Source organism: Trachurus trachurus (assembly GCF_905171665.1).
Source record: "Trachurus trachurus genome assembly, chromosome: 3".
Lineage (NCBI taxonomy): Eukaryota > Metazoa > Chordata > Actinopteri > Carangiformes > Carangidae > Trachurus > Trachurus trachurus.
The window spans coordinates 10627470-10654370 of NC_139893.1; the positions used below are offsets into that span (position 1 = coordinate 10627470).

The 26901-nt window shown below is 41.6% G+C and overlaps 1 protein-coding gene across 1 annotated transcript; it reads left to right on the forward strand.

Moving 5' to 3' along the window:
* Positions 1–1764: 1764 nt before the first annotated feature.
* On the forward strand, positions 1765–26598 carry mrvi1 (murine retrovirus integration site 1 homolog; the record flags this gene model as incomplete). Its single annotated transcript, XM_084001529.1, is given in 29 exon segments — positions 1765–2226; positions 3081–3237; positions 6025–6053; positions 6764–6780; positions 7714–7759; positions 7761–7953; positions 7956–7969; positions 7973–7991; positions 7994–8082; positions 13341–13556; positions 15398–15504; positions 15601–15662; positions 16384–16557; positions 17045–17122; positions 17236–17285; positions 17544–17600; positions 18060–18512; positions 18615–18693; positions 19233–19353; positions 19498–19528; positions 21048–21188; positions 21426–21557; positions 22859–23012; positions 23144–23193; positions 23718–23870; positions 24113–24174; positions 24868–24990; positions 25170–25298; positions 25836–26598. Coding segments are annotated over 29 exon segments (3561 nt in total). The 3' UTR covers positions 25999–26598.
* Positions 26599–26901: the final 303 nt, after the last annotated feature.

Consider the following 26901-nt stretch of genomic DNA (forward strand, 5'->3'; position numbering starts at 1 on the left):
GCCATTGAAGGGTGTGCAGTCAGAGCTGAAGAGGTTACAGGAGCATTCACACCAAGTTCTTCTGAGGTATTTTTGATAAATGGCTCTGTTGACCTCCTGTAGTGTGGATAGTACCTAATTATACACATCACTTTAGATAAAGGTGCTGCCAAAAGTTCTCAATGAAACATTTAAATCTACATTTCTCAGAATCAGAATCAGAATCAGAATGCCTTTATTGTCATTATACCACTGTATAACGAAATTTCAAGCCCTCCCCCCCTTCAGTGCAAACAAGCATATTATAAAAATACAATATAAAAACACTTTCAATAATATAAAAATAAATAGATAAGAATAAGTTATATGCACAGCACAGCAAATTTGTGTATATTGCACAGTATGTGAGGTAGTCTAGTGTATTTCAATATGTATTGAGGTAGTCCAGGGTGTGTCTGTGTGCGTCAGTGCATGTGTGAGTTCAGAGTGATGATGGCTGTAGGAAAGAAACTGTTCTGGATCAAAACAGCATCTGTGTAGATTTTTCTGGACTAACTTTAAAGATTTGCGCAGCATTTTTCATAAAGGCTGTTGAATAGCCTGCACACATCCACTTTTACAATGCAGTCAGCTTTCATATTAAATATATTAAAATATTTGAAGGTAACATTTAAAAAACTGGACAAATTCAAGTGTTGAATCCTGATTTCTCCTGCAGGTACGACCGACACTTCATCAGCCCTCAGAGCCTCTACAGTCGAGATCTCCCAAACCACCGCTCGTTACAGAGTGAGATGCAGGATATGCAACAAGTAGGAAATGCTTTTTTTGTTCACAGGTTATCATCTCAAGGTATTGGTTATCTGTTTTTGATATTGACTGATTGATCTCTGCAGCAGCATCACAGGGCCCTGGATGACATAAGCCTCCCGTCCCTCCACACACACAGCGATGATATTCAGAGCATCATTCACAGGATCAAGAGCGCCGAAATAGCTCATCTTCTGCACAACAAGTATCCTGAGAGGGTGAGGAGAGGGCAGCCACTCGGCTCGGGGTGATAATTGTTACACGTCGCGGTGACAAGTGCATGAATAATTTTGTCTTATCTTTCTTATGTCATCTCTCTCACACACACACACACACACACTCAGGACTCTGCTCCCACGGAGACACAGGAGAGGCCTTTTCCTCACCGCCAGCAGCAACAGGCAAGCATCAAGCAGCAGCTTGTCAATGTGTATGTGAGTTTTTACCTCTCTTTATCCTGTTATGGTAACAGACTGGATTTGGTTGATGTTAGTCTCTGTTCTTAGAGGCTTCTTCCAGCTAATAAAATGGGTGTCTGGTTTTGACAGTGTTTTTATGGTCATCCCCGTTACGCAACCCACAGGAGTTACTATCTTTTTTGTGCGTGTGTGTGTGACTGTATCAGGCATAAGTGCAGTTTTAGTACCCCTTGGTAACTACAGACATAACAGTGTGTAAAGGACATGTTTATAAAGTGGTGGTTTCAGGCTGCAGGAGCTGGAGCTGCACAAGTGTGTGTGGGAGGAGAGAGGGGAGAAGGTGGAGGAGCGGTGGAGAGCCCGGGAGAAGGAGCAGAAGCAAAGCCAGACTGGGAGCCAGACTCCGATCCAGGAGGGCAAGAAGGTGGCCGTGGTGAACTGGTGGAAAGCCCTCAGCGTAGAGGGGGCCAAGGGCCGCACCAAAGACACCAAGTGGAGCCAGGAGCTTTCTGAGACACAGGCCAAGCTGCAGAGAGCGGAGCGGACGATCACTGATATGAGGGAGCAGGTCTGGCACCTGCAAGCCTCTCTACGATCAGCGCAGGAGTGTGTCACTGATCCAAAACACGGCAGCAGAGCTCTTCATATCGACAAAGGGACCAACACCGAGAGAGAGGAAGCAGCCGGAGCTGTGGGGAAGTCGGTGAAGGAGCAGAAGAAGAGGGATGCAGCGGTGGTCACGGAGATCACAGGTGGAGCCGCCTCACAGCAGGAGCAAACCCAGCTTCAGGTGACCGCAGACGGACTTCTGGCGACCCTCAGGAGGATGGAGGCGATGGTCAGCAACGCCCTGGAGACGGCCGAGCTGGTGAGAGAGAGCGAGCAGCGGGTGAGCCAGGTGAGGGTGAGGATGGAGAGCATCGCACGGAGGGTGGAGGAGGCTGCGGGCCGAGCGGCCGACACCGACGAGCAGCTCAACGTCCTGGAGGCCGGGATCCAAGAGAGAGCTCCACATCAGGTTTGTTTCACATCTGTATTTGTTGTACATCAGTGAGAGAAAAGGTTTTAATTATCTTGAATTTTTATTTTGAATTATCACCTTTATTTAACAACAGTGGGGAAATCTTGCGATGGTTCATATCGACAAAAAATCTTTACTTCTGCATCAAATATGGCAGAAGAATTTCCTTTGGGATGAATAAAGTTCTATCTATCTATCTATCTATCTATCTATCTATCTATCTATCTATCTATCTATCTATCTATCTATCTATCTATCTATCTATCTATCTATCTATCTATCTATCTATCTATCTATCTATCTATCTATCTATCTATCTATCTATCTATCTATCTATCTATCTATCTATCTATTTCCTGCCGTGGTAATCATCTCATGACCCTCACAATCAACTGGTGACCTGTATATGTGGTTGTTGCAGTTCTGTTGAATCTTATGAGAATCCACATGAAAAAATGCCCTGTGCCCAGTTTTACGTAATTATCACAGCTGTGAGGAAGTGTCAACATTTTTCATTTCATTCACAACACTGAAGCGTGACGTAGGTTTGTGTTTATTTTGAGCTCTACACACCAATCATTAATCATCTTGTTACTGTAATGCAAGTCAGCAAAATAATGTTGTTCACATGTTGTGATTGGATTGTCCCCAACCAAAAGCAAATTAGTGCACATGATTGATATTAATTACACCAGAAGTGGTGGTACTAGTCATTATCCAGTCTTAGTTTTATTAGCTTTTACTTCACATCAATTCTAACTGTCCAAATATTAAGCACATGGAGTTGATTTTTTTGTATTTGTGAGAATGGCAGTAATAAATCTGTCTTCTCTGTCTGTACTTTTCCAAAGTCTCGAGGTCCCAGTCTGCCAGCTGATCCTGGATCAGATGCCGCATGCTTTTCAGCTGAGCCCAACGTGGAGCCTGAACACAGAGAGAGAACGGCGAGTCCTCCTCCGTCTTGTGAAATCCCAGAAGTCAGCGAGCCTCCGCAGCCGGCCATGAATGGTATGATGGCTGCATTTTACACCAGTACAGCTTCAGTGTTGTCATGGTTGTGGGGCACACTGTGAGACACAGATAAATTAAAGCTACTTCCTTTTCTAATAGTAATCCCTGAGGATGTCTACAAATAGCCTGTGCAGATATTTATATTGCACACAACAGCTGGTACAGTAAGGAGGAAGAGAGAATAAGCTCTTAGGGAGTGTATGTTATCTATCAAAGGGCAGCGTGGGGGAAATTAGGGGCGGTCAGAAGGATTTTTTTTATGTAAACACAAGGAGAGTCCCACCACTTTTAGACTGTAAGAGTTTTTTTTTCCTGTCATTTGATTTGTTCTGAATGGCTTTGAGAAAATGTATCTTGAAGACACTGAGAGATAATGGAGCTGTAGCTCACAATGAAAGCTTTAGGTGTGTTACAGTATTTAATATAAGTACTATTTACGTAACTGTGAATAAGAGAAAATGCTGCTTTTAAAATAATGGGAGCTCACAGCACCTTATTTATGACTGTCAGTGACGTAGGACAGTAAATATGAAACCACAGCCAGCAGCTGATTAGCTTTGCATAGAGAACAATTTGAGGAACTTTTAACCATTCATGTTCCTGCAAAAGCTGCTGGTTGTGCACTAATACGTTTGACATTTCATCACATATTTTCCAATACTAATCATGTTGCAATAAGTTTTTCCAACCCAGAAAGGTCATGGCAAATATTTCCACATTCTCCTTCCCAAAGGAGGAGTCCCTCGATGGCTCAGAGGGCCGAGTCTTATATTTAATTGTTTATTTGTGATGTAGACAAGCGAGTCAGGAGCATGTGGCGGTTGCTGAGAACGAGTGGGTGGCCTCAGAGGAGGAAATTATATTTTAAATGACGGGACAGTTGTCATCTCCGTATCTGTCTGCCTGTTATTATTTTATAGCTCTCTGTCTGCAGTAGAAATTGTGCGATGCCACAGTGACGTAGGCTTGTTTTTGCTAAACAAATGAAGGCGGACTCACGTTGCAAAAAAAAAGGAGCAGTAATAATGATCAATAAAGTTTTTTTTTTTTTACGCCCGTCATTTTGTCATAAAAGCTGGTATGTGCTCTGCTGGTTCGTGCCTGGAAGCCGCTGTGCCACAAGATGTGGATGGTGTATAATAAAAGCCGGTTATTGTTCGTGTTTAATGTGAGGAAGATCTCATCTTACTTGGAGTTCTCCCAACAAATCCAGCTACAGATATTGGCACTGCCTCAAGAATACTTTACTTTTTAATATGTATTTATCAGGGACAGCACACGTTAATCCCCACAAACCTGAAAAAGGTGAGTTGTCATCCAGTCCTTGGAAATGTTGATATTTTTAGCAACAACTAGAGAAGAAACTAGCAATGCAAGAGACAAACCAACCAACACCGAAGCCCATAATTTGAGATTCATTCACCTCAAAATACAGTTTGAGATGATAAAAGCTTTAATTAAATAGGAACAATATTCTATAATCAAACTACTCATTAACAAGACAGAGTCTGAGCACCACAGTGCCACAATGCTAAGATGATGTTTAGCAGGTGCACTAATAAATGTGGTGCTAGTAAGACAGCATACGTAAATCTCATCCACAAAAGCAAAGGGCATCACTAACAATAATAGATGTGGAGCTTTTAAACGTCTGCCTCCATTAAGACTTTCTTCTTTTATCAGGCTCACACTAATAAAACATTAATGTGAGCCTAAGTCAACTTTCGGCACAGCACTGTAACATTACAAAAGAATAAGACTTGTTTTTAGGTCTAAGACACAGTCAGCTTGTGTGATGATTTAACATCCACTGGAGACTGAATGTAAATAATTTAGAGAAGTAGTGGGTCCCTATTAATGCTGTGTGTGTGTGTGTGGTGGCTGTAAACACTGTGCTCTTTGATGGGCAAACTATAAATTAAAGAAAGGTGGAAATACCGAACTCTCTGTTGTTGGATAATGTGAATTAATTTGTGGTGAGGCTGAATCCTTTAAAGAAAAGAGAGACTGTGTGAAGATCTGGGGAGAAAAACAGAAGCATCTGATGGTGTTTGAAGTGAAAATGAGGTTAAATTAGGACGAATATGTGGATGTTGACACAGCTGCCAAGAGATTCTCAGCATCTTCGGCAAAGTTTGATCCAATGTTTTCCTTAAAGATTTGTGTGATGGATCGTTTTAGAGCCTGATTTGTGCTTTCCAATGGTCCAAACCCTTTTTTTACCCTCTGTGTCTTCGCATATACGAATAAAACCGGTTTATTTGTGGTTTTATAGTCACGTTTAAAGTGAAATATTGGTGTTCAGGCCTTAATGGTCCTCCATATAAACATCCACGAGTTGCTGGTATCGTACGTAATATTAACAAACCTTTCCCGGAGGGCACCTAAACCAGACGGCACAATAGCTTTTACCTGGGCTGAGAGCTTTCAACCAGCGGATCAAGCACCTCATGTACTCGACATGGTTGCCAGGTTATTGTTGCCCCTAGTTAAAGAGGTGGGTGGTGGGCGGAGGGGCGAGTGTGGGGGTGACACTTCCTGAAACAAGAGTTACAGTGTGTGTATGAACGACCAGCAGCAACGACCCCACGGGACAGAAAACTTAATATGTTTCATCTTCTTTTTGTTTTTTCCCCTCTCTCTCTCTCTCTCTGTGTGTGTGTCTCTCACTCACGTACTCTTCTCTCTTTTTTTTAACCGTCTCTTGACATTTGCATTGCACATGGTTCCTGTTAAATGCAAATCAACTGTTTTCACTGTCTGTCTGTGCTCTGGCTCCAACAGGTGGCACAGGACCAGGCAGCTGCAGCAAGGTGAGACTCTCCTCTGCTTTATTACTGTGAAATATGGTTTTATTTGTGTTTGTGGAAGCTGAGCTGCATGTTGAACGTGTCTGCGTGTGTCAGTAGTTATTTAACTGGCTTGTTGGAAACATAATGTTCTTTTGGAGGTTACTGTACTGAATAGCAATTTCTCTCAAGCTTTCAAAGTGTGCAACTGACCTTTTTAACTCTGTGTAGTTGTGGAAAGTGACTCAGTTTATCAACTTCTACCTTCTGTTTGGCGGTACTTGTATTTCTACAGTTATTGCACTTTTTATTCTGTAACATTCATCAGGCTACGCTCACAATAGTTTAACTGTGCCAACAGTGTGACAATTTATTTTACGTTGTCATTACCTACTGTATAATGTAGTTTGAAAAGAGTGTTCATTGAAATTTGATGTTTATCAATAATCACTAATGTGCCCTATGAAGATATTCTTTATTATCACATCAGTGTTTGACTATATTCATTATCTTATCTAAACACTTGTGAGTGAGCAATAAACCACTTATTAAATGTTTAGATGTTGTTTATGAATGCTAGAGAGACTTAAAGTGGGGTTAATTAGATTTCACATAAAAATAAATCACAGACTTCTAAAAATACAAATAAGCTATGAATATGTGTCACTTTGTCACAGAAGAGTGAGATAAGAACATTTCTCAGCAAAGTGGAATTTCCCCTCTAACCTTTTCAGATGGCAGACAGCTCGAGGCAAGTGTTTCAAAATAAAGAAAACATGACTTTAAAAAATTAGGAACAAGCTGATTTGTGTAGGTCGTTTTCAATGAAACATCTCAGGGCCCAACAGATTTACCTCGTGGCCCTCTGAGGGGGCCATGACCCCAAGCTTGGGAACCACTGAACCAAAGTAATTTGCTATAAAGCTGCTAAAATTAGCTTCACTTCCACCAGCTACAACATTAAAGTGCAACCTAGCTATGCATCAGTTACTTACTGTAAAAAAAAACAACTTTCAATTCTGATATTGGCAAGTGTCTCCCCTCTCTCTGCACTGCTGCCTTTAGGTGAAACTACACAATCTCACTGACTAAATAAGTTATAAGAGAACAAGATTTTCACCCGAGTTGAATTAGATAAGAAAAGCATCTGACTTTTTTTTACACAACTTACTCCATTGATACAGAATGTCCTTCACACTGCAGCACTTTAACACATAATCGTCTCCCGTTAATTCAAACTGTGATGCTGTAATTCGCTGTGAACGTCAGATGTGGTCCTCCAAACAATGTGACTGCTGTGCTCTGTCTCTCTTCCCCCCCCCCCCCCCCCCCCCCCTTTACAACATTCAGGATGAGTGCAAATCTTAAAAAAAACCTGAATCTCTCACCTCTGAAAAGCAGCAGTACAAATGGTGCAAGTTTTGATAGAGCAGCTCATTACTGTAAAACAATAATGATCCTCAAGAGCTCAGAAGTGGATGCATGGATTCCTTTTCAGGCTGCAGAGTAAACACAGATCGGACGGATGCAATCCATCTATCTATCTATCAGTGTTCCTCAAACATACCCTCGTATACAACAACACTCAAAATGGTCTCCTACTGCTCCCACACTGTGATTACAGAAACAAAAACAAGCCCTGCGGAAACATACTTTTCTAGCTTTCTTCAGGTTTTAGTTGAAGGATGATCAGTGGAGAACACACAAACACACACACTCACACACACTCATACACACACACTCATACACACACACACACACACTCCACAGCAGCCCAAAGAGGCATACAGAACCCTTCTCCTTAAATGGTCAAAGCTCCCAGGAGTGAAAGAGAGGCTGCTGCTGCTGAAAAAAGACAGGGAACAGAGGGGACGGGAGAAGGAAGGAGAAGCCCCGAGCATAGAGGAGTTTTCTAAAGGGAAAGGCTGAGAGTGACAGCTTGACTGTGGGAAGTCGGTGTTAGTTGGAGGGATCGGCGGGAGCGTGTGTGTGCATGTGTGCGACTGTGTGTGTGTGTGCGTGTTTCTCTACAGCACTACAGCGGTGGACTCAGGTAATGTGCATGCTGTGTGTTGACAGGTTGTGTGGATTGTGGGCTGCGTAGAGCCGTGAGGTCTAGTGTGAGGGTGAACACATGCAGAACCCAGGAGATCAGCGATTCGTGCAACAGTTTGTGTTTGTGGACTTCTTGTGGAAAGCGTTGTTGGTCTGACTTGTTGCTGCTCCGGTGAGTTTACATAATCTTAGTGTTTGTGTGGAGGTGAAACTCTGTGTCATGTTGCCCTACTGCTCTGGAAGTGTATTTTTTTTTAGAAAAACTCTGTGCATTTATCCTCTCCTTCACCTGGCTTTTACATCCATTTCTTTTTCTTTCTCACGCTTCCTCTGCCATGTTATCTCAGATTGTAGTTCTATGGTAACCACTTCCTCTGCTGCTGGTGCTGTACTCAGGGCTTCACACAACCAAATTTTAAACAAATCTGGCAAGAGGGAGCAGGCTTATGTAACAGAGGAGGGGAGGAGGGTGCCGGTCCCTTCGTCTTCCTCTGAGGAGAAGAGGCATCGAGGCCTGGCTGCAGTGAGGAGTTAATTCTGACTGATGGTTCTGATGGACACAGGAGTTGTTTTTTTTTCTTCTTTTTCTTTTTCTTTTTTTGATGTTGTAAGAACAAGATCTTCATGTCCTGGTGGAGTTGTGGTGCTGGGGCTTTCTGTGCTCAGGCTTGTCTGTTCTGTCCTGTTTCCCCCCACAGGAAATAATCTGAGTGATTCAATTACTCTGCAATATTTATCTCAGTCTCATGGTCTGCCGGGGAAACACTGCGCGCGGCCCGTGCCTCCCACAGCGCAGGTTGGCATCCTCGTTTGGGGCGGAGGCATTTTCAAGAACTAATAGTTTGTTCTGCCTTTGTCAGCAGGAGAAATACAGTTTGCTTCATTATGTCGTTTTTGCTTTGAAAGCAAAAAAGAAGCACTTTATACTTGCTGAAATGCATTTGTACCTTTGTTTGGTTGCTTATTAAGATGTTAAATGAACTAAAACAGACATGGCAGTATTCTCAGGTGATGCATTTAGAGGCAAACTTCTTTGTCAACGTATTCCTCTCCTTATTTGGCGTATTACAGCACAACTGTTGCAGCTGTGGAAAAGGTAGATTAATGAATAAAACAAGTGATTATGCAAATTCAGATCCACGTTATGAAAAATGCAGGTGGTCGTTGCCAAAAACTGCCCTGAACTTCAGGAGCAATTAGATAATCACATCAGAAATATTCAGAGTGACTCACTCTCGTATTAATATATGCAGGAAAACTTCAAAGCTGATCTCTTTTCATCTCCATTGATTAATAACAACTGTAGAGGCAGAGTTGGCAGTTTGTATGAGAATCAGATCAAATGAGTCGACGTTCAGCGGCTCTTAATCCCAACAGAGACGTAGCGAAACTTTATTTTAAAGTACTAACATTTCTGTACTTGAGGCTCAGAGGGAGTTTACTCCATGACAGTAGTCAGGAAATATCCTCGCAGCTCTCTGGAAGACAGTTAAACAACCCATTTCCTCCCCACTGACTCACAGCCTGTCTGTCCCTATATGTTCCCAAGAACTTGTCATGTTTGTGATGACACTGAGCAGCTCTCTGCATATTCTGGCCCCCGAATTCACAGAGGATTTGTCCTGCTGCGTAAAGTGCATGCCATACCCCTGAAATAACCGGTGCTTCATCACACCGTTCCCTGTGGCCGGTGAAAGTGGACGACCGGCACCGACCGGCCACAGTGCAGCCACACCTGTGTATGTAAATCTGTCTATTTTTAGTGAGACCAAACAAATGAGCAGAGGTGGGTGAGGGTGGGAGGAGTGTGTGGGGTTACATTAGCATCACGTATGCTAACCCCACTCTGACTGATGTGCACTGTGCTTCTTCAAAGAGTTAAATCTGCTGCACATTCAGATTTGCATACATTTGTTACTTAAAAGGAAAGAAGCAAGAGGTCAAACAATGGTTCAGCTGGACGTACGTAATCTCTAACTGAAGCAGCTCATGCTTCTGTGTAGTGAGCCAGTGAACTGCTGCAGTAATAACATGTCATTGACTATAAATTATTGAGTAATTATTTTGAGTAAATTAGAAACACATACAATAAATTCATTGGTTCTAGCTTCTTAAATGTGAATATTTGCCATTAAAATGCAACAGCTAAATGCTAACATTACACATCAGATAATCAACAAATGAGGCAATAATTGTTTGGTTGGTAAAGATTTACATAAAAAAGACAGTCTTAGACAAATATAACATTCAACTTACACATCTTTACATTGATAAAATGTGCTCTCTGTTGCTGAAGCTCCAAAAACATTGATTATTAAAGCCATGATGGTTTACAGTACAGTGTCCACTATACTGGCTTTGGTTCACCAAACCAAGGAGCAGGATCCTTCTCATTTTTCTATAATTGCCTCATCTCCAGTGATTGAGCTTTGATTTTTATCTCCCCATCTCTTATTATAATAACGCGGGCAGTTCCTACCACCTTTTAACTTTAATATAAGATGTAATACACTCATACTGTGGATTAGCTTGAGTGAAGAAGGTTGAGTTGTAACATTTACGTGCAGAGCAGTGGTTACTCCTCCTCTATGTTCGTGGTCATATTTGTGTTCCTTTCATAATTTATCTGCAGCAAGACCCTCTGTTTGTTTTACTCTGTCCCTCAGGAGCTCATCGACTCACTCAGCCTGAATGTAGAAGTTTGTTGACATCACTGTGCATCTCAGTCACTTTGACAAGTTCAGTAAAACTAGTAATAGTGTGGGAAAAAACTTTAAGCTCTGGGCATGTTGCTGTTTGAGTGTACTTATTCAGATACAAATAATACAATCAACTGCTTGACTTGAGCTTAGAAGAATCTAATAAATGTTTCAGTACATGAGTTTTAATCCTCGTCTTTCTCAGGGTTGGAAGGCTTAGTAAATAATATATTCACAAACGTAAAGGTACCCTGTGGTATTTTCTTGTAAACAAACAAGAGTTATGTGACGTGTGAGAATCTGTGTTTCTCACCAGAATACATAGTGTTTATCCTCAAGGTCTAACAAATGTGATGAATATATTTCCTTCCCCATAAAACACATAAAACCAGTCACTGCTTTGCCGTGTATCTTGGCTGGAGATAAGTGGAATAGTGAGAAACCGACGTCGGCCTTTTTGATACTATACCAAAAAAAGTGGACTGAATCAGTCCTGTCAACAAATGCTCTGTAATGACATGTTTATGTTCCAGTTACAGAGTTTTCTTCTGACCGTAGTGATTATGAGGAGGGGACGTTCAGACGACACAGTGTATATTTTGTATAACTTCCATAGAGAAAGGATCCGTCAGTGTGGAGCTGCTGTTTCAGGAAGGTCTGGACAGTGTTAAAGAGACCCAGAGGAGTTTGCTTTTGGTTATAAAAGAGTCTCATATTAATGTGGATGAATCTACGTTACCCACACTTGTTAATGGGTCCATTTTCAATAAATATATCGTCTTGTCTTTATAGTTATTTTGATATTATTATTTAGTGGTCAGCTCGCCCAGCATTTCCTACTTTCGGTTTCCCGGACACTGCCCAGCGTGGGAATAACGCCGCCGGATCGCTAGTTGGCATCATTTATGGTCGGAACTACGGCGGTATCTCATCGTCTTCAAACCTCCAACTTTCATTCTTGATTAATGAAAACATTCTTGGCAAATGTTTTGTCCGTCTTGTGTCGGTCCAAGAATTTCACCATGCACGCGGAGCCTCATGGGAAATGTAGTATGAAAACACTTCCGCTTTCTGAAACTCCTCGTACTCCCTTTAAGACAAATATTTGTTAAGCTCAGCATCAACACAATACTGAGGTTCTCACCCAGCAGCAGTGATGAGGCTCATCTGCTTAATGTCACAGAAGCCGGTGCATATTCTCATTTGTCCAGGTCATAGTATTTCAAATGGACCAGCCTGGTCAGCTGCGTACATGAACTGATGAAGCCTCTTGGATGAGAGGTGAAACGTCTTCCTAGACAAATAACTAAGTCCAGTTGCTTTTGATTTAACCTCCTTTGAAATGTCACAGAAATATACACAAAATAATCTTTTAATTTATTTTGACAGCTGTCATTCCAGTAGAAAACATCTGGATTTACTATCACTAACCACATCAGTTCAGTTTCAGGGTGCAGACAAGTGTCAGTCTTTGTGTCTTTTCCTCAGAGTTGCTCATATGTTTGTATAGAACTTACAGTAACATACCTAGTTATACTTTTAAAGTGCTTTGTGAATAAATTTGGTATGGTATGGTATATGACTCCTGCTCAACAGTGTGAGTAAATGAACTGTGGGGTATGAGCAGCAGGCAGCATGTTAATGATACATCAGCCTGTCGTCGGCCCCCCAGCAGAGCGTCCCCTATTCCTCCCTCAGTATCAGGTGTTGGGTGCAGAGGGAGCAGTGGGGTTTATTTTCTAACAACCTAACTGGACGGCAGATGTGGATTTTTGTTTTTTTAAAGTGTGAAGAAAAGGTTTATTTTTCAACTCCCTCGCTCACCTGTGCTTAAATCAACGCCCTGCAACCTGCGTTTCCATGGAAATGCAAGTGGTCAATGAGTCTTTTAAGTGAATATTTATATTTTTGTGATGCAAAAACAGGAGGTATTTGGTCCTTTACTTGCTCATCCAAATCTGAACTCAGTCGTGGTCAATAACACAACAGCTGTCGTTCATTGTGCCTCACTAATTGCATGTTGATTAAATGGCGTTTGACATTTTTCCACTGTATTGAGCTTTGTGTTGTTACTGGAAGATGGGAAAGAATGAGAGGGAGATCTATTATATACTCGGTGCACACGATGGCTCTGTCTGGTCCTGGTTGTGTAACTTCTCTTGTGAAGTTTGCTCTTTTTCTAAACTATTAGAGAATTAAAAAGCCAAACACTTGAGTCATAGGAAAATTACAGTAACAGTTTGAAGACAGAGGTTTTGTTTCTGATGAATTAGAAGCAGTCTAATGGGAGAAAATTGCTAATACTTCTGTTGGAAGGCAGCGGAGAATAAAGATTTGTTTATAGTGGGACTGTTTTGTTCTGGTGGATCTTTTTTTAGCTTTGGTTAGCCAGAGGGTATTTTCATATGAATACCTCCCTTCATGTGTAATTCATTTTCTCAGATCAGCAGCTAATATACTGGTTTATGCACATTTACTCGTCTTTTGCACATGCTTCTACTTTGCATAATAAACATATGGGCTTTGCATCATGTGCCTTATGGTCTTGCAGGTCCAGGAAGAAGAGGAGAGCTTTTCGCTACTGGGATCTCCTCTTGTGCAAAGTGACAGTCACTCCTGGGAGTCGTGTGACGACGCCTGCTCTGCTGAGGGACCTTTCATATTCCCTCACACCCGCTCTCGCCCCTCACTGCCCCCCGCCATGCCCACCCTGCCTGAGGAAGAGGAGGACTCACCCGAGGAGCTTGACAGTTCCTCCAGTTCTCCCAGCTTAGTGAGTGCATGAAAACTGACTCTTCTCTCTCTCAGTTTATCAGCAGAACCCGTAGACTGTATATAAAACCTAGAAACATTTGATTAATAAATGAGATCACACTGTTCTTTTCCTCAACGACACATTTGTTTTCACTCCTCCGTTACAAACGCTTCCTGCGGGGATCAAACTGTCTTGTTGCTGTGCTGCAGCAACAAGACGTTGCTAATGCTACCACTTCTTACTGTAATAGCTACCATATTAGCATTTGGCTTCGGTTCCCCACACATACTTTAGTGGTTTCCCATGTAATGTTGACAAATTAATCTCCATTCCGCTCATTCGTTGATGTTTCATGAGCCGCTGTGTTTGGCTTATATAGTAAATTACCCGTAGTTGAGCCACCGCCGAGGCCTCCTCCAAAGATGTGTGGAATTTGCAGTGCAGCCGACCGGTTGGTTTACTCTCTCAAATCTGATTTGATTCTAGCTTTTGGGATAAAACTAGGTTCTTCCCATATAAATGACAAAATTACATCATGACATGTTCAAGATTTGTTGTAAGAGGGTCCAGGAAACTTGGCAGCACTTCCAGGAGCAAGGTCAAATGAAAAGGGTCAGGAGCAGTTTTTTTTTTTTTAGTTAGACACTTATGCAACTGCAATTCAGTCCAATGGAAGTGAATACAATTTGTATTATGCTTCTTAGAGCATTAAAAAACACTTGCTGCTTAGAGTAGTCCACAAAACACACTGTCCGTTGTCAAGTACAAGTTACATTTCCCATTAGAAAGTAGTGTGCTGAGAGATTAATATCTCGAAACTATACGCATGACTAGATACAAGTAAAACTAAGTGGAAGTTAAATGTTTTTCGTGATTTGGGTGAACTAACAGTTTAAACCATGAAGATCCACACAACATCGGGTCCTTGGAGAACATCGTCTTCCGCTGCAGTCGCTCATAAACACGCAGACTAGATAAGACATCCCTGTAGAATGTAATGAAGCTGTAAAAATCTAATCTTCAGGGCATATGCCAACACTATAAAAGCATCCACCTTTATTGCAGCGCAGCAGTGGCCTCTGTGCAGCATGTCTGCACTCTTACATCAGGCTGGGCCCATTTATTAGGATCCTAGTGCAGAAATCAGCTCTGAGAGGAGCTCTTAGGGAATTAGTGTTTTATCTCTATCTCTATCTCTGTGTGTACTCCCATACTTACCTTCAATAGTTAGACAGGAATTTTACACTGTAAAATTTGACCTTTTATTGCAGACGCTGTATTTTTGTTCTTAATACAAAAAAACAAGGTTGAAGTTCGAAATATATGAGTTATTCAACATTCAGCAGAATTTATCAGCCTTATTTTTCATTTTTTAGTTATTCATATTAATTCCTTGATGTCTTTAATTCTTTTTTTTCAACTATTTGGTTATTATCCAGTGTCTGGATTTGAGACCAGACAGTAGAGAGATGACAGGAAATAAGGGATAAGCGAGGGAACCATGAAGGTCAAACAGGGGACGTTGCAGTTCACCCCTAAAAATAACTCTTACCACAGAAAGCAGTTTTTTTTAATTGAAGTTTTAAGGGGTGGATACAGATCTCTCATGTTTACATAATTATATGCAGAGCATCTGCAGTCAAGGCGGGGTTACCAACTGGGCTAAGCAGCAGCTCTCCCAGTGCTCCAGACCATGAAGCCCCCCAGGGTAAATTTGTTTGGCTCTGCAGCACAATGCGCAGTAAATTATGCATTTTTACCTAATCTGGTGTCCTCGTCTTGTTGAGTCTTGTTAGATTAGCTTCATTCCTGCATGATATCCTCACGATTAACCCTCATGTTTTGTTTTTTCTGCACAGTCTGCACCAGCTGAAGCCCGAGCCGTCGTCATGACTGCCCCGACCATCGTGTACCCGCAGCAGGCCACTATCATCCAACAAGACGGACGTCCTCTGGAGCAGGCCAGGTAATCTTCCACCATCTCAAACACTGACATAGTTTTCTTGTGCTTTAGCAGTAAACAGGGACAATGAGAGTAAATCATTATGGCTTCCTTTCTCAGGCCACACAGTCCCAGAGCTCGCCTGGCCAGAAACTCCTCTGGAGGACCCATCACCACAGTCGGTGGGTAAACCCTGCACACACACACACACACACACACACACACACACACACACACTGCAGATGTAATTACCTAAACATAAACACAACACAATGAGAACTATTTTGATCTTATCATTAGCGACATTCACTTTGGTTCAAGCTAGCCAGAAGTGAACTGTTCTTCTGTTTTTAAATAAACATTATTAGTACACTTTTCTGTGTTGCACGGTTTCACTACATGTACACTAAGTTTGGTCCTCGATGCTCTGAGAGTTGTTGAATCTATCGCTGCGTCCTCCCACATGCCTGAGATGCTTCTGCTGTTTTGACTCTTTATGTTAAACTTTCTGAGGAGGTAGAAACATCCCTGACTTCACCGATCCTCATGACCTGATTTATTGTCTCGTATCCATCTGTGAATCATCCTTTGCCATTAAAGACTTTAAACTGAGGAATCTCACTAAAATAACATTGAGACATGACTCCTCTTAAAGTGGCTCCGGTTCAGCAGCGTTGGTTAAAAACATCTTAAAGACGAATCATTTTAAAGATTAATTACCAGACGTGTTGTTAATATTAAGCAAATAAACCGACTGAATAACAAGAATATTTGCTTGGATATTGATATGTTATGAATGATTACTGTAGGAATATGGAATTACAACAAGTCTGCATGTGTGTGTGTGTCGTGTGGTTTGGTGGCGTTTGTGGTTTGTATGAACATGTGCATCATCTTTTTCAGACAGCACAGGTAATGTGATCGACCTGGTGAAAGATAAGCTGCCGGAGCTTCAGCTCTCTGAGGAGGATCGACAGAAAAACCTGGAGCTGCTCGAACAGGCCAAGAAGGTCAGCGACCGCTTCCTGACGCGCCGAGGACGCCGCTCCACCAGCAGCCTCAATGAATCGCCAACAGGTAGAGTGAGGTTACACACACACATGTACTCGTACAGAATATGAATTCTAGGGCTGCAACTAACGATTATTTTCATTATCAATTAATCTGTTGATTATTTAAACGATTAATCGATTAGTTGTTTGGTCAATAAAATGGTAAAATATGTTGAAAAATGTCAATCAGTGTTTCCGAAACCACAAAATGACGTCCTCAAATCTCTTGTTTTGTCCACAAAGCAAAGAGATACTCAGTTTATTGTTATATTGTCATTTATTGAAGCTGAAATCAGAGAATTTTGACTTTTTTCTTTAAAAAAAACTACCCAAACCGATTATTCGATTATCAAAATAGTTGACGATTAATTTAATAATCGAATATTGTTCGATTAATCTATTAATTTTTGCGGCTCTAATGAATTCTCATGATACATTTAAATTTGAAAGGAAGTTGAATTAGTTTGTGACAAAAAAAATAAAAATTCATATTGGTATGTTTTTTTCCTTAGGTCCTTCTCCAACTCCAACTCCATCGTCTTCACCATGTTCGTCTAGAAGTAGCTCACTGACTGTGGCCCCGCAAACTGGTATATAAGATTAAAGTGCATCTGTATTTACTGTTCATTTATAATTTCCTGGTTTATTTCAGATTATTTAATTCTTTGTCCAACAGACTCTCTGAGAATTACTTCTCTTTCAGTTGGAGGACCCTCGGAGTTGACTCATGTGAGCTCACAGCCTATGAGTCAGGTAAAGAAATTATTGTTAATCAAAAAAATAACTTTTAGTGTGATACATTTTATCCCATTTAAACTTTCTATGTTTCTTTTTATTTTCATTTGTATTGTGTCTCTAAATGTTGCTGTAGTTTCTTGCCTTATATAGAGCACTTTGAAGTACATATGTATTCAGAGGTTAAAAAGAAACTTGACATTAAAAGTCAGTACATAATGATCCAAGTAATATTTATCAAAACAAGTAAACGTACTATGTGTTGGTTTCTTGTAGCATCTGGAGGTTCCTTCTGTGCGAGAGCAGCCCGAGGTGTCGACCCAGGACCAGGAGGTCAGATTCACACATCCACTCACTGCATTTTCTTTTATTGACATAAAAAATATTGTTGTCTAATATAAACCCAATGAACAGGTTTATAGAAGAGTGAGATTTCATGCAAAATTACCATTGTGACAGAGTTTCAAACTCACAGAAACTGTCCTCCTGTAAAGAAATGATTCAATAGGTCGTTTGTGAGAGCAGCTTTTTACGACCCAGAGTTACATTTTATTGTTAGGTGACAGGCAATCTGACGTCATGGTGTATTCAGCAATAAAGCAGCAGGTTGTGTGGCTCTAGACTAGATTGTCTTTTCAACATCTTTGTCTTAAATGCCTGATGAAGGCTCTGGCAGTATATTATATTCCTTATCAATACAAATATGGACATGCAATCCTAATACTACAGGTCCATTCACATATCAGGAGTGGTGAATGTATTAGTAATAGTTTTTTATCTCGCTGACCTCAGGGCAGGCTGCTGGTGGACTGGAAGCCCTCGGAGAAGAGGAAAGTGTCCTCTGGGACTCTAACGCCCCGTTTTGCTGTTCAGAAGGACAGCTGTGACCCTGCTGTACCTAAGAGTCCTCCGGCTGTCAATAAAGCAGATGAGGGAGCTGGGTCAGGTCCAAATCCCAGCCAGGCCCCGGCCACAGGGGTGGCCAAGCCGGTCCCCCGACCACAAACTCAGCAGGTCCCCTGCACGGCCGAGATCAAGACCATTGGGGCCTTCCCTCCACTGATGAGAGCCGTTTCCTGGGATGCTGTAGGCAGCCTCAACTCGAGAAACGGAGCCCCGAGTTTCCCTGCGACAGGGGAGGACACCTTCTTAGATAAACCCAGAGACGCTGCCTTGAAGTCCTCAGGGTACAAAGACCTCCCAATCCAGCCGGGGACAGTACAGAAACTGTCTAAACTCAGAGAGGTAGAGCCTTTTATACGTTTTCTATTGTCTAATTCCCATTCACAAAAATAGTTTAACAGTGAAATATACATTGTTATTGTGTGTGTGTGTTTGTGTGTGTAGGAGCACAAGCTGATACGTAACCAAAGCATAGTAGGATCCAAGTTACCAGACTTGAGTGAAGCTGCTGAACAGGAAAAAGGTAACAGTCTTTTGTTTGCCCTCTGGTTCATGTAAGACAGAAAGTATCAGCAACAGCAGGTTCAGCGAAGTCACCAAGGGCGTGCACTTCCTGGATCTCCGGGAAAATATCTGTTCCAGTGCAGAAAATGATGATGATCTGTTCTTCTGTTTGTTTCCTCTACAATACCACCCATTTACTGGCAGCCTCGTAACAGAGAAAGAAAGAGGTGCTGTTTTCAATTTCCATCAGCAGATGGCATGGTTGTGAAAGCATGTGATCCAAAGGCCGTCTGTCGAAATGAGAAGGTTTTATGTGTTTCTGTGTTTCAGAAAGAGACAAAACTTTAGATTTAAGACTCTGATTTAATGTGTAAAGTTGTGCAGCCAAAATATGCATAAAGAATGAATTGCACTCACAAATACAATATAAATATACTACATAAATATATCACATAAGAGCTTGACACTTGACTTTAAATCTGTCTCAATTTAGTTGAAACTCGATTCAAGGCCCAGTAATTCTCCTGAGGTCTGATTTATGCTCTCTTGTGTCTGCAGGTCCTCAGCTCTCTCCAAACACATCCAGTAGTGTGGAGGCGAAAGAGAAATCGGACGCGATGCCGAACATTTCAGATGTGATGCTAAGAAAACTGAAACTTCATCGAGGTCTGCCAGGCTGGTACGTAAACAAACCGAGTCTGCTGCTCGAGTTACCTTTTACCCTAATAGTTCAAAAATAGCCGTCCTTGAAACTCTTGTTACACTGTGTTCAAACATATTGATTATTTACCCACCTAACAGTTCATCTCTGATTTCACTGCAGTGCTCCCCCACTGACGGAAAAGGAGGTCGAGGTTAGTATCTGATCTCTGCAGCTTGTTGAGTGATTTTCACATATTTCTCCTCACAAAACATCAGCATTTATTCCCATTCATGAAGAAATGCTAAAGGAACTGATAGTGTTTTACTGTAGTGCTTTATTTGCACTGGTCTGCTGCTTAAAGCTGTATAGAAAGGAAAAATTAATTTGATTCCACTCTGCATCATAAAATTAGTGTAATAACTCATCTATCAGACAATGTAGCCCAAACTTTGTGCAAAATTCTATTTTCGAGTAAATCCGGGATAAAAGTGTGGTATTTTTTTCGCATTGGATAATGCAGGCGCACAAATTATGCGTCACGCTGCTCACAATTCATCAGCCACTGATATTGGATCCGTCATCCGTCAATCAAACGTCATAACACACACACACACACACACACACTGAGCTCGGTCTCGCCCCAAACATTGAATATCCCGCCAATATCCCGCCAATCAAATTCGTTTTCCTTACTCGGGTAAACTTGTGCGGCAACTCGTGGAAACTCGTAGAGGGAGGCATGACAAACAGGACAAACGGCCATTTCTGAACACCTTTAAACGTCCATGTTATATGACATCTGGAAAATTAGCAAGAGGCTTGGTTTATTTACAGAAATAGTTTACATCAAAAACTATCAAATAACACAAACAGTTTTGCTTTATGTCATGTTCTGCTTCCCAAATAACATATACCATTTAATTTAGTATTCCCATTTCTGCCCTCAAAATGATTTGCAGTAATTACATGTGTACATGAGCCATAAAACATGTCATAAAATCGCCTGCCAACAATAATGTGATTACTTTGAGCAGAAACCTCAAACACTTGTTCCAACAGTGGAGACAGATGGAGCCTATTGTTCCACTCACTGCTGAACATTTGCCACGTTCAGCCCCGTCTTCACAATAACCTGTTTTGTTACCAACGTAAGTTAATTACGCACTCGTAAAAATCAGCTGCCTGTACTCGGCGGCGCTCGGTCAACAGGAAAGTGTTTTTCTGTTCCTGATCAGACCAAAGAGACTGAAGAGTGATTTCCTGTGGAGAAAATACAAACACTAGTGACGCTGTCGGGCTCGGGCTGCAGCCCCTCTCGCTGCTCCCTCAGGGACGCGTCTGGATCAGGACAGTCAGAGGTCGTATATTTCCTTTCGGCCGAAGCGCATATATGTTGGAAAACCGTGCAGACCGGCTTTGATCAGCACGGCAAAACAGCAAGAGGTCAAGTGTCAGAGCCACAGCTTGTTCCCCAGGCTCATCTCAGAGCTGCTCGACTCTCCCTCACACGTTAACCAATAAAAGTGCATTAGTCTTCCATAAACAATCGCGCTGGCTCTCATGTGCCTGTGCATAGGCGTGTACTGGATGTGCACTGTGGGAGAGTTTTATGTGGATTCCACTGTGTTGGTGTGTGCTGTTGCCACCAACAGCAGCAGCTTATCGGTGCTTTAATGTGTTGTTTAATATGCCATCTTGAGTGTTATATTGCAGCAACTTCCTCCCCACAGAATGCATTCGTCCAGCTGTCACTGGCGTTTCGTAACGACAACTACACTCTGGAGACGCGGCTCAAACAGGCAGAGAGGGAGAGGAACCTGACTGAGGAAGACACAGAGAAAGAACTAGAAGAGTTCAAAGGAGCCCTGAAGGTTGGTCCTCGAAAACAGTATCTGACATTACATCAGCGCACTAGAAAGAAAAGAATTCCCCCTGGCTCTTTAGTGCTCCTTCATCTGCTTAATGTTTCCTGGAAGTGTCCCACAGTAAATATTTATCCAGTCTGAGAAAGAGTCCAATCCGCGGTACAAAAGGGACAGTGAGATGTACGCTTTGTTGTCCTGAAGGAGTTGTGACGTGATGTTGTTTTGTTCGTCTGTTTCTTGCAGATGACGGCACCACAGTGGCAGAACCTGGAGCAGCGCGAATCCTACCAGCGCCTCATAGAGACGGTGGCTGTGCTGCACCGCCTCGCAACGCGACTCTCCAGCCGAGCAGAGATAGTTGGAGCGGTTCGACAGGTGCAGTTATATAACACGCGTGCACATGATAATAATGTAAAGCAAGAAGACAGTGCAGGACAGTTTATTCATTTTGTGCAGCTTCTGTCCTGGGATCACTGGAGCGCCTTTTTGGCTGCATTTGAAAAATGATGCTGAAGACTTTTATCTGATGTCATGGCCGACCTTGTGGTGGCCAAAGCAAACACCACTAAAAAGAGCAAATTTACTGTTTTTGCAGTACAAAGGTCTTTAGATATTTATAAAGAAAAACCACTGAGATGAATCACTGCCTTTTTCTGTCATTTCTTTGTACAGCCGCCCGGCCATTAATAACAACTTTATAATAAATCTACAGACATTATAGGCGCCCATAACATGGCATTTTATGTTGCATCAATAAAGATCTGTTGAGTCAGTTCCTGCTTTTCTCAACAGCCTTGTTTAATGACATTCATATGTTCTCACATTTTTGACTCTTATTATCCGCGGCTTTACACAATTTGGCACCATATCACATGTTGTTTCAAGTACAAGGCTTTGTTACTTTAATGATAACATATTGCCTTTTCCACCAAGCATTACTCCCATGATATGAGATCTATGCATGCAATGTATGTACTTACCTTAGAGAGATTTGATGTGAAGGCTGTGCATGTGTTGACCCTGTCACAGAGTTTAGTAGTATATAATATTCTCAGTTTCTTCTTTGTGGACTAACCCAAACAAATGGATCGTATTTGTTGGTATCAATCATTGGTAACATTTTATAAATTGAAGGTGTAATGGACAAATATCTTGGAGCAGTGGTTCAATAAAGCCTGGAGATCCAAAACATTGTGATGACAGGGAGGTTGAAAGTTGAGGTTCTATAGCACCTGTAATGTATCTCATAGCTCATTGTTCTGGTTTTACAGCACATTTTATCGTATGTCTCAGTCTCATTAACTCTTGCCAATGCCAAGCGTGTTTCCAGATGTTTTCAGCAAAACCCTCTGATGTACATTACAGCACCTGTCCAGCCTTAAACACCAGAGAGTTGAGCATCTAATGAGCTGAAGGGCTGGATGTCTTTAACAGAAAGCAGAGTGGATCAAGCCATAAATAATATCTAAGATCCAAATGAACATTCATCAAGTTGCAAGAGGTTTTGTGTCTGTCAACTTGTTTAGGATCTCCTCTGCTGCCTATTTCTCATTGAGAAGTCAGATGTAGATGTCAAACAGTCATAGGATAATAACTCAACCCTGACAAAAGTTCCTGGGTCTGTTCTCCATTTAAATGTATGTTTTGATTTTCCAAATGTCTTCACTGTGCAACAGGAGAAACGAATGAACAAGGCCACTGAGGTGATGATGCAGTATGTGGAAAATCTGAAGAGGACGTATGAGAAGGACCACGCTGAGCTGATGGAGTTTAAGAAACTTGCCAACCAGAACTCAACTCGCTGTTACGGAGGGTCCGTAGACACTGGAGGTAAGACGACACTACTGAAAACACTCAGAGAAAAACCTGGCATTACATTTTTTTTCCTCCACCAGGGAACTTTCCAAAACCGACACTTACATAATGCTGCACTCTCTGTTTCTTTGTCTGTCTTTTTCAAGATGATGGAGTTCCACGGCCATCAAGATCAATGTCGCTAACACTTGGAAAGGTAATTTTTTTCTGCAAAATGTGTTTCTAGTGGTGAGGTAATTCATCATTTAATTGATCATTTAATCAAAGAGAAATTAATCAACAACAATTTTCATCAGTTTGCCACTTTCTGTTTCAAGCTTCTCTATAATATGGACCTGCTACTTTTTCCTGTTTTTATGTTCTGGCAGTTTTTGTCACTGAAATCTGCCATTTAAATGAGCAGGATATGAAAAGAGTTAGTTATTACTCTTAATTCTGAGGGGTGTATTTCATGATCCACCCAGTAGCTGAAAATCACAAATGTGAACCTGATGAACCCAAACTGGTGGCACTAGAAGAATGAAAGGGTCATCAACATTGTTAGGATACATCCTCTGAATGTCATCACACCACATCCATCCAACCATCCATGCAGTAATTTGCTCTCCTGACTAAGGCTTTATGTTATTTTATGTCTCTAGCTTTTGTAGTTGTAGATTTCCAAAATGTCACCATCCCTAATGTCCTCACTTTCTGCCTGTCCTATCATCCTTTCTGCAGGCTCTGCCCAGACGCAGAGTGAGCGTTGCAGTGGTGCCTAAGTTTAACCTCCTCAACATCCCAGGTCAGACTCCAGCCACGGCTGGTCCGGGCCCCAGCGCGGCCCCAAGCCCCAACGCGGGACCCTCCACTGGTACTGCACTTCCTGTCCTGGTAGGTCTTCCTGTCCTGTCCGGAAATGATGGGAAATGACAAATCAAGTGTTTTAATGAAGTGACACCCACACTCTCAGCATGATAATGCTTACGTATTAAGATTGAAAATGCATGACTTTAACTTGTAGTAAGTGATAATTGCACTGCTTTGCTTAGGTAAAGATATTAACATTTCCGTCGTGTCTGTTTATTGTGTATTATTGAAAGAATATTTATATTCTTCAACACTCTCCTCTTTAGTGTGAAGCAAATGATGTGAAAGCCAGCACTTCCTCAGAGACAGCACAACCAGCAGCAGAATGGTATGTTATGTGTTCTAGTGGTGTTTTGCTTAAACACACACACACACACATAAATACTGCACGCACTATACAGTATGCACACATACCATTGCTTGATTCCCAAGGTCAGTCCACAGTCCTTGAAACAATGGGCCAAGAAAAGCCCAGAACTTCTAATCATTCTTATCAAAAGCATTTTCATCTGCACTGGGACCTTTGGCTTGTTTGTGTGACCTTCAGGATGTGTTTTACAGTGCAGGAGAAAGTCCCAGTGAGGTGAAAATAACCCTGAAAGCATAAAAAATAATCAAACCCTGCTGCAGTTGATGGATATGCTGTCCTGGGTTGTAATCTAAACATTTGTGCAAGAGTTTGACACAGTCCAGGCCCTGGGCTCCAATCATATCCTGGTTATAAAGTGAGACTGAGCAAAGCTCTCAAGTGTCTGAGCTCCATGTTCTGTGAGGAGACCAGAATAGCAATAACAAATGTGTAGAGTGCCAGCTCCATGTTTTTTTTTTTCTGTTTGCACTCGGCGTGGCTGTGATGATGTCTGTAATGTACACAACCACTCAGCCATCACTACAGTTTGTCCATTATAAGACAAGGCCACGGTGTTGTGATGGAAGCTAAATGAACACTCCTTTCAGTTTTATAATGCCTGATGTGATGCTGTCCAAGGCTGACTGTTCTTTCCTATCTGAAACAATACAGTGGAAAGAGTGTGTTGGAGCAGGAAAGTGAGCCAGCCAAGCCTTCGGTCAACGTAGAGGAGATGAGAGCCGAGATCAGGGCCGAGCTCAAGGCAAAGATCGAGGAGGAGGCGTACAGCAAAGGGTGAGGCCGCATCACACACAAACAATGATGACATTGTTGTTGTTTATCACCCATTCCCTCCAGTAATAGCACAACATAAATCTGCGTTTAGACATTTATAGTAAACACAAAATACAACTGCAGTCTCAAATTAGAGAACATCCATTGATATACTGTACATTTTTTCATTTCAAATGCAGCTACCAAGAGGGGCAGAAGCAAATGAAAGTACTCCAGGAAGAAAAGCTTGAAGAGGAAAACGCTGCTGAGAAACTGCTGGAATCAAAAAATAAGGACGAGGAGAGTGGAAGGAAGCTGCAGACGGGCAGGTAATCTGAATCTGTCTCAAACTGTGATACATTTACCGTAACCAAAAGTAATAAAATCCATCTACCGATAGCTCTAAAGCTCATTAATGAATGAACATTATATTTATTTATGAGAGAAAAACTGAAGTGTTAATGACAAATTGTGGTTTCACTATGACAACAAGGCGTCAGGAAGTTACTGTGCCAGGCCAGGAGGTAGTCTGACTCATCACCTTCCTATGAAGCTGCAACAGGCACTGTGCTTGGCAAAGCTAACTGGCTGCTGGCATCAGAGAGTGAAACTAGTCAAACTAGTGTCCAAACAAAAAAATCTGTATATATTATGTTTTATTTGACATGATAAATTAGCAGTATTCAGGTTATGTGCAAGTATTGCTGAAATGGTTCATATATTCAGTGAACACCAGCCATTTCATTGTAGATAATGCCTGGATTTGGATTTTCATATGATTATTGCTGTGCTTTAATATTTGAATAAATGAAATACACACTAAACAATCAAATACTGTTTACTGCATGTGGCCCTTGTCTTCACAGGAGGATGGAGGAGTTCCTGGCTCTTTTTGGTCGCTTTTGTCCGAAGATTTCCTTCAGCAGGCAGCTCATGTGGATCGCTCTGACACTGTGTGTGATGATGTGTGTGGTTATCAGTATTTTTACCTTCTTCAGTGACTACTACAACAGACGTGAAGACACGTAAAGGAGAGAGGAGGACTTTGTGCCAGACAAGATGAACATCTTTGGACTGAGTGTAGCAGCGCAACCAAAGAACCCCACTACAGAAAAAAACAGAGACCGCAATCACACTTTTGTCTCTGTGTCCATTTTTCATATCATCACACTTGGACTCACTTGAATCCGTGACCCTGACTCTGGAGGGTCGGAGACGTTCTGGGAGGCTTTATGGATAATGTTGCCTTTGTCATGGTTAAGTTATCATTATGTTTGGAACAAGAAAAAACTATTTCTGTTTAGGGACCAATTATATAATGTGACGAATTACATAATATATTTAAATTAGATGCATACATAATGATACTTTCTGGTTCTGGTACTTTGGACAATGAATCGGGCACTTTCCATTAAATGCCACAGCAGAAGAATCTGAGTGTGTATTTATCCACACTCTAAAATTTAAGTATAATCTCTCAGGTCCAATAGATAATGAAGACCCTGAGAAATTCTTTATTATTTAAGGCAATAGGATTTTAAGATTGTTATTTGTTTTTTTTAAGTTCTATCATGTGTATTTAAAGACTTTAGAGTATAAGCACATTCCAAAGTAGTTCCTTAAGTGCAATATTTTGCAGCTGATGGTCTTTGTTTGTGCCATTTTGGATTGTGTCTTCAGAGCACTGAGAGATTTTCCACTTGTATGAGAGCACTGTTTAGATGGCATGAGACTTATTTTTATCTTCTCTGCACGTGTGCCTGCCTGTGTTGTTTGATCTTTGTGGATTTTATTCTCTGCCACGTCACCTTTTTAAATAAAGGTGCCTCAAAGTATTCAGTCGTCATTTCTGTAGTGATAAACCCAAATTGCTGAGTTATAACCTCCTCTCTAACGTAGATTACACACATCCTTAGCTTTTGTTGCTCACAA